Genomic DNA, 12,641 nt, shown 5'->3' with positions numbered 1-12,641 from the left:
ACATGTCTTGCAGTTCTCTAGAGACCTGGCAATGAACTAATCATCTGATTCAGGTGTATTGACCCAGGGTGATATCTAAAACCTGCAGGACACCGGCCCTCGAGGCCTGGAGTTGCCCACCCCTTTACCAGATCGATCCTTTTGTAGCGAGTACTAGCAAAGCATGGGTCCATCCAGTGGTGGTGGTGTCATGGTGTGAGGGTATTTTCTTGGGCTGTTTCATGCCAATTTAATTCAATTACATTTTATTTATGTAGTGCCAAATCACAACAGTTGAGGCTGTTTATATTGTAAAGACCCTAAAATAATAGAGATAAAAACCCCAACAATCAGATTACCTCCTGTGAGGAAGTACTTGGCAAGAGTGGGGAGGAAGAAATTATATTATATATGGTTATAACACCAGATATTGTTGCTGACCATATCTGTGCCTTTATGACCAATTTAGTACCAATTCTCTGATGGCTGCTTCCAGCAGGACATTGCACCATGTCACAAAGCTCACATCATCTCAAACTGGTTTCTTGAACATAATAATGAGTTCACTGTACTCAAATGTCCTCCACTGTGTTCAGTTCTCAACCCAGTGGAGCACCTTTAGGATGTGGTGGAACAAGAGATTCAGAATACAAGAAACAAAGGCAGTTGTGAAGGCAAATGGCAGTCCAGCCTGGTACTACTATAGAGAAGCATCTGGTGAGTGTATTAAGTGAAGGTGTGAAAGGAAACTCAACAATGTGGAATACCTCAATGTATTTATTGCTGTTGTTGAGTCAAGGTTACAATGTTCAACACATTCCTCCGCTTGGAAACTGCCTGCTTGTATGACATTTGGAGAGAGACTACAGATAATGTATTCTGCATAGGCTTAGCGCTACACAAGGAACAAGTGTCTGGTTAAACATGGAAATTTAAAAAGTGGACACAAGGCTGTAGAAAACAAAACAAAACACAACATTATGAAACCATTACATTAAAAAAATACAAAAACGTCACATTTTATCATGCTTAAAAATATTTTGGTCCAGCTCCCCTGCTCTTTTCAGGAGCCATGGAATGTGATTGTCAGATTGTTGAGCAGTAACACCGATCAATTTAATGCCCTGACAAACAGTTCATATTCTTATAAGCTTGTGCTGCGCGAAAACGTGAAAAATCACAAGTCAAAATCATGCTGAGCTGCTAGGAGGCTTTAAAGTACTGTACCTCGGCTGTCCTAAATGCTGTCATTGCAATCATAAGGCCAGAAGTTTTAGATAGTGGTAAATATCCTTGTTACTATGACCTTGCTATATGTTTAGGCACCCTGATTTTACTTTGTATGCCCTCAATATGAAAAGTATTGCTGAGCATAAGAGTGTGCATAGAGGCAAAAAAGAAGTTAAAGGCAGATTAAAAAAACATGTCCTACATCATAAAACTTTAAGGCAGCAAAGGCACCACGTGCAACTGCTTTTAAGAGGAATGTCTGAAGATGTTTTAAAGTGTTCGAAAGCTAGAAAGAACTCAACCCCCCCCCCAAAAAACATTAAAACATAAATTAAAAAAAACAAATGACATGAAAGGACAATAAATGTCAAAGTGGCCTTCTGAATATCCAACACTCCTGTCACCTTCAAAATCAACTGCCTGTTGGTGAATGAATAAAAAAAGCAAAAAATACCTTTTGTTATAAGTATACAGATGTTATATATGATACAGTATGATAGGTCATAGTCAAAACATCACATGTGCTAGCATATATTACTCAGACCATTGCTGCACTATTGGTAAGACAATAAAAGTGAAATAAGCTAAACTCTAGAAGTGCTTATATTTCTATCCTGAACAGGTGAACGTTGAATAATATAGCATTGTGTGAAGCTTTTGCTTTAAATATAAATAAAAAAAGAGAGAGATGGAAAATATTCTGAGGGAGAGAAGTGATATCGCCCATCTCTTTGGAATGTGGAAACTTTTGAACTCATCCACTCAGCACGGAGTACGAGACATAAATCTTAATTCTATTAGTTTTATTGTCTTCCTGGCAGGATTTTATAAAGTAATTAGTGATTTTAAATGTCCAAATTTCACAGCATTTTGTTGTTATCATACTTTATTTTTTTTAATTTTTTAGAAAGCAGAAATTATTGTGCAAAGGCACTATACGTGGTAAGCCTATAACAATATGCTGATGCTGTTTCGGTACAGTGCTCGGACAGTGTCTGTCCTGTCCCTGCGTGCTCTTGGGGGTCCCTCCTGGGGGTGTGGCATTTGGTTCTTAAGGAAAAGTCAAAGAAGATTCTTGGATTGTCGTGGTCCCCAGCTTTAGTGGCTCCTTCAAGACATTAGTGTCCCATACCTATCGAAAGACACAAAAACGAGTACATCAGTGGCCTGACTCCAAGTCCATATTCCCACACAGGTCTGTGTTAAACCAAGCAGTGAGGTGTTTAAATTTGGCTCCACAGAAGTCTGAGTTTATTGGACTTGTTTCAACTTCAAAACAAGGAGTCAAAATAGTTTTGCTAATTTTCCATATGGTACTGTGGAAAAGTCTTGACTCACCACTCGTCTTTATATTTTGATTACAAGGAGCAAGACTTTGGTGAAATATTGTTGGTTTTGAGCAAGAGTTCTTCAAGTTTCCCGAAGGTCTTTTATATTTTTTAAAAGACCACCCCTTGTAACAGAGAAATTAACTTTTTTGTTTGTTAAGCTACCTAACGCTGACCTATGAATCATTTAAGTTAAATGGAATAACAGACAGCTTAGCAAAGAACCAATTTTAAAGAGTAAGTCGTGCCCTTAAGAAACAGGAAACAATCCAAGCAAAGACCTAACGCAGGATCTGAAAGATGGCCTTTCTTTGAATCCATCTACTGATCACTAATATCAGAAATGCTCCCAGTGGAAAGAAGTCATGTCAAGTCATGACACAGAGGTACTTCAAATTACATGAGAACTGGTGTCAAAATCAGTGGCAAGTGAACCTATGGAGCGATGATTACAAATTATATTTTTGGTTCAAGTCGTCATCAAAATATATATGAACAGCAGTGAGTACACACACATCTGTAATGATTTGGGGAATGCATTTCAGCCAGTGGTGTTGGGGTCTTGTCAAAATTGAGGGAATTATGAATGCAGCAAAATACCTTCCATCATGCAACAGAACGAGGAAAGTGTCTGATTGGCAACAGCTTCTTTTTTCACTGTGACAATGATGCCAAACACACTCTCAGTCCACTACAAACATATCGGGATAGAAAAACACACACCAGAAAACTATCAGTCATGGATTGTCCTCCCCAGAGCCCAGATCTCAACATTACTGACACAATGTGGGATTGTCCTGACAGAAAACGATGCAAAAGGCAGTAAACATCCAGAGAAGAGCTTTGAATGTCCCCTCAACAAGCCTGGAGAATTACTCCTTAAGAGATGACAAAAACTAAGAGTACAGATTGTGTTGAAGAATAATGGTGACTTTCACACTCATGAGGATTGTACACAATCTGTTTTTGCCTTATATGCTGTACTTCAATGTTTCAATAAAACACTGCACCTATTTTCCATTTTTCTATCAAACTATAAAGAAATGAGGAGTCAAAGATTTTTGCATAGTATTGTATTTCTAGGAACATGATCGTTATCGTACTAATTTTCAATTCAACTTTTCATTTAACACCATCATCAGGTCAAAACGTTCAGTTTCTCCAGTTAACCACCAAATTATTGCAGATGTTTTTTTCTCTCAGCCCAGCAATCATGCTAACAGGTTTACTGACACGACTGTTTGGCTCAAAGCATTGTTATTTTTAAGCACTTAGTAAGTACTTATTTTTGTTCGCTGTTTCATAGTTCAATCCAACATCTAAAACAAGCCACATAATAATATTAACAGAGGTCCTAATGCCATTCAAGACCCTTGGTTACTTCTGATTTATTAAAAAAGTCGAATACAAGCAATTCTTTTGAATATTTCTGCATTGTTGAAGGACAGCAGATAAGTTGTGCACCCTGATTCATAAACTGCTACACTCAGTAAGCATTGAATCCTACCTATTTTCAAGTGTCTACATAATTTTGGAAACTCTCCAAGCATGTGGAGAGCGGGTGGGCTGTAAACTTCCACGCTGTCCACTCTGGTGTCAGATGTCTGTACGGTGTGACAGCCAACTCTTAGTAAGAAATAAAAAATAAATTAATTAATTAATTAAAAAAAAAAAAGAAGAAACAAATCCTTTCTCATCCTCTGAGTCAGACTGCTATGGTGTGCTAATCTCGAACATACCAGTTATTAATGTGACAAACCGGCTTGGCAGGAATGCTGCTTGTAACGCTGCCCGGATCTAAGCAACAGACGTGGACGTGTGCAAGAGTGGAAAAGCTGAAAGGTCTGAGTGGTGTCAAGAAGGCTGTTGAGAGCATTCATAAAGGTGAAATTGGTTATGTGTGCGCGTGTGTGTGTGCTCTGAACAAACACCGCATTACGCTGACATGTGTGGAATCTCTCAAGGCCAAAAGCTCTCTTCTGCCTGAGGAGGAGGAGGCTGTGCTCGGATCTGATTTTAAAATAGCAAACAATGTATGGGTAAGTGGCATCCTAAAGCAGCAGCCAAACAAAAGGCCAAACCGCAAACCGAAATACTGCACGGCTGCCTGTGGGAGGACCAGTTATGCGCTTTGGAACACACGGTGTTGTGTAAGTCAAAGCGTAGGTGAGGTCATGCCTCTAATCCCGACAAAAATTAAAATGCTTAAGTGCTTAGACATGTGTCCAAACAAACACAAGTGGAAAAGTTTGCTGCTGGGGGAGTCAAGCGAACACGTGAATTTCTGTCGCTCCTCGCTTGTTACAAGACGCTCCTGCCTGTACACAATGAGATAATCGATGTCCTTGTCCTTTAGTCGATTGTCTAACTTCATTTCCACATTTCCACCTCAACTAAAGGATTAAGTGTGTACCCCTGTGGATTGAGGAAATCCCCCAGTCTTTTCAATTACACAAATGAAGAAAGCAGACAAAGTGGCCCAGCTCAGAATGAGCCAGTGAAGTTGAACTCTTCAGAGCGGCCGCACGCATGCCTGTGCGTGGAAAAACTCACCATTAGCAACTGATTTGGTCTCCCCTCTGCCTGCCACCTGGAAAACACGAAGACAAGAAGTTAATGAGCCAGCGAAGATGCAGAAAGACTTCCACTTGCACCTCGCCCACGGATTCTTGCGCCTATCCCACCCGCTTCTGCTGTCTTCCCTGACGTCACAGCATAGCACACTACCTAATGAAAACTCTAACCACCACTTTTCCTGTACAGGGCCCTTTTTTTACATCAGCACAGACCACCGCCTGGTGTCCTCCAGCCCCACTACTCACTTGCAGACCACAGCCTCTGGCCTGCGCTGTAGCTACTGCGGCAACACAAGGCTGCCAGATAAGAAGGAAAAGAGAGTTTGTAGAAAAATGAGTGGTTATGGTGGATATCCAGCCTTTTTCCCCACTTCTGCTAAGCAGAGTTTAAATTTACACACAGACATTCGATAAAACAGATCATTCCCATCAGCTTTTAGTCAAACGTGTTTGAAAATCAGAGGCGATAACAGTGATTCACAGCGGTCGAGCTGCCGCTGCACACCCCAGTGAGGCATCTCTCCTGTAAAGAATGCTGTAAACAGTTCCTCCATTAGGGCAATAAAAAGTAAAGTGAAGCTGAGCTGGCTCGAGAGCGGTGATTTGTGGCCGTCAGAAGGAGCAGCAGTGATGTGATGCAGCCATTTGTGAAAAGTTTAAAGCCTGCAGTTGGACAACGGGCACACTCTTTGTTTTTTTTGTAAATTTACAATGTAAATTTGATGTAATCTTCTGGATTTTGTTGCGTTGGCTTTAATAACCTATGGATGTTAATGGAGGCAACAGTGTAACCTTTCTTTAAACTGACTAAGTCCACTTTGTGTGTGTTATTTTACAACAATTGAAAAGATTTCTATTTCTTTCTAGTTTTTTTCTTTTCTCTTTTTGCAGAAAGTGGCTCAAAGTGTACTGGTCGTCAAAATAAAAGCCTCTAAAAACACTGCGAGTCAAGGAGGCACAAAAAGTGACATACACGTTAGATCACAAATCTCTAACTTTGGACTGAAACTCAAAAATGTCCAACCACAGCCAAAAAAACAAAACAAAACACATACAAAAAAGTCAGTGCAAAGCAGTGTGGGCTCATTCAGTCATAAGCGCTTTGAAAAAAAAAAGACACAAAAAAGACATAGAATAGTTTCTCTTTTACCTCTCCAGGCTTATTCCAGATTTAACGGTGAGGTCAACTAGCTATCAGAGTTCTTTAAAAACAAAAAAAAACACATAAACGTGATTGTTACTCTCAGTAATGCCACACAGGGTCGAAACATCATGAGATTAATCTAATATTTCTACTTCATCTCTTTAACAAAATGTTCTCTTTGATTGACAACGACAGGAAACTGGAGCAAAAAAATATATATGGAGAGCCATCCAAGACCGCAAACTGTTTTGGCAGAGTCAAAACTCCATTCTGGACTTCTTCCAGTACGTGGAGCACTAATCTGGATCTTTTCCTATACAAATCTCACTTCATGTTAAGCAAGTAAATGGGCTGATATTAATGACATCTACCTTGGCCGGAGAGGCGCCTTTGTTTTCCCATAGACTCCTCTTGTTGGTGACGTCAACAGGCTTCAGGTCCTGTCAGGGGGAGAGTCAGAAAGCAAGCGCATTATCAGTGCATGCTCTGCATTTGGAGCTCTGATTGAAAATGTTCATCGTGTGGCAGCAGTGGCGGTGTACCTGAGATGTAGGCAGGATGGAACGAGCGCAGAGAATGACTAATGCGATCAAGCGGAGAGGGGTTTGTGTGGAGGAAAAAGCGCTCACACGATAATCAATAGTCTGAGGCAATCCAAGTAAAACTCGAGAAAGACGTCTTAATGCTGTCACGTTGGACATAAAGTTATGTGCAGTGAAAGTTTCCCCTGCTCTGTTTTAACAATGTTAGCACACAGCATAATGCTCCAGCATGAATATTTGGATAAAGTCACAGCTTTAAATGTTTCTATACACTTGGGAAGGACAGGACAAAAAGCTCAATCATTGTCTGCAAGCAAACACTGCAACGGGTTTAGCATCAAATGCTTGAAAATGATGCCACGTCTACACTGTCCACACGCACTATAGCTGGAAATTACAGCTGCGAGAGCAGCAAGCTCACACACGTCATAATTCATTTTTATTTGAGGCCACCAGGTGGAGTCAGAGAGAGGATACAGCCTGCGTCCAACTGACCTGCTTCACTGCATCGTTTGAAAGTGATCATAAAACATGTCCTACACAGAACATAAGCAGCAGTAAATATGACACAGGCATAAAAAGACAGCGGGACTGGAGCAGGAGAGGGAATGCTGCACATTATTACTAGTCACTCTCACTGTTATGTGGAGGGTCCGCTACATTAAGAGCCGTTCCAAGCCAACTGGTCTAACGTGGGAGCAGCAGCGATGTCGGATAACTGCCCATACACCTGTTTTATTTCACAAGGATGGCCTCAGAGAACCTTCAACAGCACTTCACACTCCCAGCGAAATGGGAGGGTGTAGAGGCCACAGTGGGATTTGGCCTTGGTTGACAGTTAAAGAAAAACCCACCAGCTGTCATTGGATTCTGGGTCAACTTGTTAAATCGTGACTGGTGTACAATTCAGTTCAATTTGATTTATATAACGTGAAGTCATAATAACAGTCATCTCAAGAGTCTGCAATAACAGAGAGAAAACCTCAGCTATCAAAAGACCGCTTATGAGCAAGCACTTGGTGACAGTGGGAAGGAAAAACTCCTTTTTAACAGGATGAAAGCAGGCAGAACCAGGCTCATCGGGGGTGGGTCTCTGACAGAGGCCAGTGGCATCACTCTCTGCCAACCAAGCACCACCCACTTCAAAATAAGAGCCAAGAAAAACAAAATACAAAAGAGAAAAACAAAACAAACTTTGGCAGAAGAATGACTACTTGTGTTTTCCATGACAACTTTATGATATTTAAAAGATGACCCTAACCCTAATGCAGGCCACTACCTTCATGTGCTCTGGTTCTGGATTTTGCTCTGAGGTGAGTGCTAAGTGTACTGTGCTCATACAGCGTTGACCTACCGCTGGCCTTCCTCCTGGTGTCTTGCTGCTCTCTGGGGTTTTATTCAGCCAGTCGTTGATGCGGCCCGCTACGCCTGTCTTTATCACAGCTGCTTCCTGTTTGGACAATGTCAAAGGTCAGCCAAGCCTGGTCATCACTGGCAGCGGGGCAGAGCAGGAAGGACCAGTGAACTGGGCTATTTCCTGTCTGTCCTTCTCTCGCTCATACACACAGAAAGTTTCAACAACTTTCTAACATCCTGCACCACCTTTACTTTTTTCTTTTTTTTTTTTACCTTGAATGTGCTCCCGCCGCTTCCAGGCGAGCTGAACACGTTGCCTTTCTCCCACATGCTCTTGATGTTTCGTATGCTGTCGGTGACCACGGGCAGATCCACGGCTCCGGAGCGAGGGGATCGAGACTCCTTGTTCTCTCTCTGAGGAGACAGAAATCTGGGTTTTAAGCTACGATAAAAGCTCAGGAAAAAAGCATAAATACTAACAACTCAATGCAACGTCTTTGTTATGTTTTGGCTAAGTTGGGGAGTCAAAGTAGAATGTTGTGCTCAGGAGTGGCACTTTTGGATTGATGATAATAATATTTCCAGAATGATAGCCAAAAATAGGCAGTGCAGGCACATTTTAGTCAAGCAAATTAAAACGCTTACGGAATGAAATATTACTTTTTCTGCATAGTTGCTTTTTGACAAATATTGGATATTTGCACTAGAGATGCACAGATCAATCAGTGACTGGTATGTGCAATGTGGGTGGAGCTATGATGATGTTTTGATTGCTTCAACATATCTATTTATGTACAGATAAATTATTGAGCCATAGCACAAACCATTGCTGTGCAATGATGTGTTTTAACTTTGTGATGCTCAGGGTTTGTAAGATTTAGTCAAGTTAAAACTGAGGGTTATCTTCCAATTTACACACAATATAAAAACTTTGTGAGGGTTTGAGCTGTCACTTGAGAAAGCATCGTGCCAAAAACAAAAGAAATCTTGAGAAAAACAATTGCTGATGCTCACAAAGCAAATGCTGGATATAAAAAGTTATCATAGTGTTTCCAAGTGTTGAGGACTGGAGTGAGAAGTATCATCAAGAAATTCAAACAGAGCCACACAGAGCAAGGCTGGCAGAGGTAGGCAGTGAAAGATTTCAAAGACTCTGAAAAGAAAACTAGTGAGAAATGTGTCTAAAGACCCCAGGACAACTGCCAAGACACTAGAGACACAAGAGAATGACTTAACCAAGTTGGGAATTGTGATGTCAAAGAAGACAATCACTAGAACCTCGCGCAGGGAATGAACTGTGAGCCTGTAGACCTTCAAACCAGACTGAAGTATCCTAAGGAAAACCTCGAGAATGATTAGGTATACTAGAAGTCCGTCACCTGAGATGAAACTGGAGCTCTTTGGTTATAGAGATTCTGGTTATGTTTGGAGAAAGACGAGAGACGTGCACAACCCAAAGAACACCATCCCCACATTAAAAACACCATGGTGGTAGTATTATGCTTTGGGGATGCTTCAGTGTGTCTGGAACTGGGAATCTTATCAAGGTGGAAGGACTGAAGAAACAACAACACAAAACACACATCACTCCTCCAGAAGACTAAAGTGAACATTACTGACTGGGCAGCTTAAGGCCCGGACTTGAATCCCATTCAAAAAATCTGTGTCAGAAGACCATCAAATCTGGAGGAGCTTGAGAGATTCGCCAAAGAAGAATGGGCTGGGATTGCACAGGAGACGTACGTGAAACTTGTTGAAAATGACAAACAACTCCATCCATCATCCATCCATCCATCCATCCATCCATCCATCCATCCATCCATCCATCCATCCATCAGTGTTTTCAAAGCTGATGCAGAGCTAACCTGAGCAGCTGAGGTGTACTGCTCCAGCCTGTTGTCTATCTTGGACACCACAGGACAATGAGACGCCTTCATTGTGCTGCTGGGCAAAAGCAAGAAATTAACATACAGTGCATGAAAAATCTAAATGCCCTGAAAATGATATACACATTACATACAGTTTGGGCTTTACGTCCTACACTACAGACCCTCGGGTCTAGCTCTCGATTGTATTGTTCATATTCAGCAAAAACAGGATTGCTTAAAAAGCGTTGTTAGTAGAGGTCAACATGACTAAAAAAGATGACGCTTACCTTTTCTGTGCTGACTTGTTTAGAAACTCGGCTCTCTCCTCAATCTGTAAAGAAAGGTTAGAAATCTGTGAGTTATAAATATTGCATCAGAATTGCTCCGCTGCATGCAGTACATCTCTACCACACTTCAGATATTTATTACAGCATCCCTGCTGCTGATTCAAGTGCATCAATCCTTTTATTACCGTTAATATGAACTCATTTCTAACTTCAACATGTAGACACGCCTAGTTCTAAACAGTCACTAAGCTTTGATGATTAATAACATAAAGGGGATCTGTTAACCTGTGTGCAGCTTCAGATTTTGTTTTTCTTGACTCCACCAAAGACATAGTTCATAATAATCCTCATTTGTTTTAACCTGAGGCTTGCTGTGACACCTAAGGCCATCTCAGCTCGCTTTCCCTCCACTTCAAGCTGACTTCCCTTTGCCTTACCCGGCAAACAGATAATTTGAACAGAAGGTGGGTGGAGCTGCTATGCTTGCAGCCAGAGCTGTGTGCCTGAGACGATCATATTATAGATATCTGTTCTCATTGACAGCTTACAGATCCAAGAATAAAGCAGTGTGAGCCCTGAGCTTCTGCCATACAGGGGTTACTTCTGCTCAATATTTTAAACTTTGACCATGTTTATGAACATCCATCATCGTAAGAGTATATACCACAGACAAGAAATAGGTCCCCTTCATGCACTTAACTTTATTTCCCGCAATCTCTTTGCAGGGTGTGTTTTTAAATAGTAAATATCTCATTATTATTTTCCTTCATACGTAATATAATTTGGCTTCACTTGAGCAGCACCAAGATACTGTTCCCTCTATGTGCAAAATGCTCTGAAAGACATGCACACACACGCACACACAGTCAGAAACTGACCCCCACCCCACAGCAAACGCTTTGCTCTCTCTGCCTTTAGTCTGTGGGAATCTCTGAGGATTGTTTATGATCAACGGCACAAAAGGCTAAAAGAGAGGGCAGCACATGCGTTCCTTAGATGCACACATACACACACAAAACACAAAACCCTATAATAGGGACAAAAGAAGAAACAGCAGAAAAAAAGGCCCTCTTCCCCTCTCTTTATGAAGAAGGCCATTGCACTCGACTGCTACCGAATGTGGGAGTTCCCAAAAATACTCCCTGACAGGAAATTCCCCATTCTCAGACGCATTTTAAAGAGCCGTAGCCATCCGAATGCAGTTACAGTAATCCTGTTAACCCTAATCGCTTTCCTGCATATCCCTGCTGCCTGTCCTTCATCTCGTCCCTCTGTCCTTTTCTGCCACAGAACACTGAGCTTTATCTACAATACAGAGCGGGGTTATGGTGGTTTACTGCTGATAACATGAAGGCGAGCTCTCGGGACTGAGAGTTCCACTGGGAGCTGATTCCTGATAGTAAGACAGTCTTTTTTTTTAACGTTTTAGTGTAACAGGAGGCACCAAATGGCAGCTGTCAAACAAAAAGCACCTAATAGCAAAAAGAAATGAGGGGAGTAAAGTGTGTGTCTTCAATGGCATGCATGTCATTTTGATATAGGAAGTAGCCTTTGGACAGGTTCAACAAAAACCAAAGGGGCATGAAATTCACTCTGCACATAAATCAAGCAAGAATATGCTCCAATTCACGTGAGCCAATATAGAGAAAAACAGATCTGTTGTTGTCTGTTGTCTTTATGTAGCAAAAGGTATTTCAGCATGAAATAGATTAGAGTTGCTTTTCATGCTCTATCTTCTTCACAGTTATGGGATTATTACGCCCGTATTTTGTGCTCCTATAATAACAAAAGGTTCAAACTTAAATTTCTGTGGTTTTATGTTCCTTTATAGTCAGGGATAGTGGAGACAGTCCAGGGATTTAGTGCTTATATGGTATATACCCGACCTACTGGGCTTTTGGGTTGTCCATTTTCTTAAATTAACAATGAGTTACTTCGTTTTTTGTGAAATGCATCAGCTACCTCCCAAGCATATGAGCCTTCTGAGTTTAAATTTAGCCCCCATTTAAGTACCAAAAATCGCTGCTTGTTAAAATGACCCCTATATTATAACCTGCTTACAATCCAAAAACATTTTCACATTCATGACAGATCTGCTTGCTCTCAAACTCATCTTAATAAAAACTACACACAAACAAGCCATTTTCAGTTTTGAGCAACAGGTAGATGCCGTTTTGTCTTTATTGATATCCTTTTGTACTAACCGCATTAAGGAACTAGCTTTTCAGGTACTTACGAGACAGTGAGTACCTTTTGTTTTAAGCGTGTTTCCTGCTAGCAAAAATTAGCTAGCTAGTCAGTACTATTCGGATGCCTTGCAATAGCTGAATA

General features: G+C 41.1%; 1 protein-coding gene across 5 annotated transcripts in view; it reads right to left on the bottom strand.

The window, feature by feature from the left end:
* Positions 1-738: 738 nt before the first annotated feature.
* The window catches only part of cald1a (caldesmon 1a), a 64,843-nt gene continuing 52,940 nt past the window's right edge, over positions 739-12,641 (bottom strand). For 4 of the 5 annotated variants that reach the window (XM_082509600.1, XM_082509599.1, XM_082509601.1 and 1 more), the window contains 7 exons: positions 10,311-10,354; positions 10,021-10,096; positions 8,429-8,569; positions 8,154-8,249; positions 6,629-6,697; positions 5,091-5,127; positions 739-2,341 (listed from right to left, as the gene is read on the bottom strand). In XM_082509600.1, coding sequence (XP_082365726.1) covers positions 2,328-2,341; positions 5,091-5,127; positions 6,629-6,697; positions 8,154-8,249; positions 8,429-8,569; positions 10,021-10,096; positions 10,311-10,354 — 477 coding nt within the window. In that variant the 3' untranslated portion in view covers positions 739-2,327. Of the gene's footprint in view, positions 2,342-5,090; positions 5,128-6,263; positions 6,316-6,628; positions 6,698-8,153; positions 8,250-8,428; positions 8,570-10,020; positions 10,097-10,310; positions 10,355-12,641 lie in introns of all 5 variants that reach the window. The other variant, XR_014272097.1, reaches the window with a different exon arrangement.

Source organism: Aulonocara stuartgranti (assembly GCF_965226115.1).
Source record: "Aulonocara stuartgranti genome assembly, chromosome: 17".
In the NCBI taxonomy this organism is placed as follows: Eukaryota; Metazoa; Chordata; class Actinopteri; order Cichliformes; family Cichlidae; genus Aulonocara; species Aulonocara stuartgranti.
Note: the sequence above shows the minus strand (reverse complement) of the source record. Positions and strands in the feature narration are given on the sequence as shown.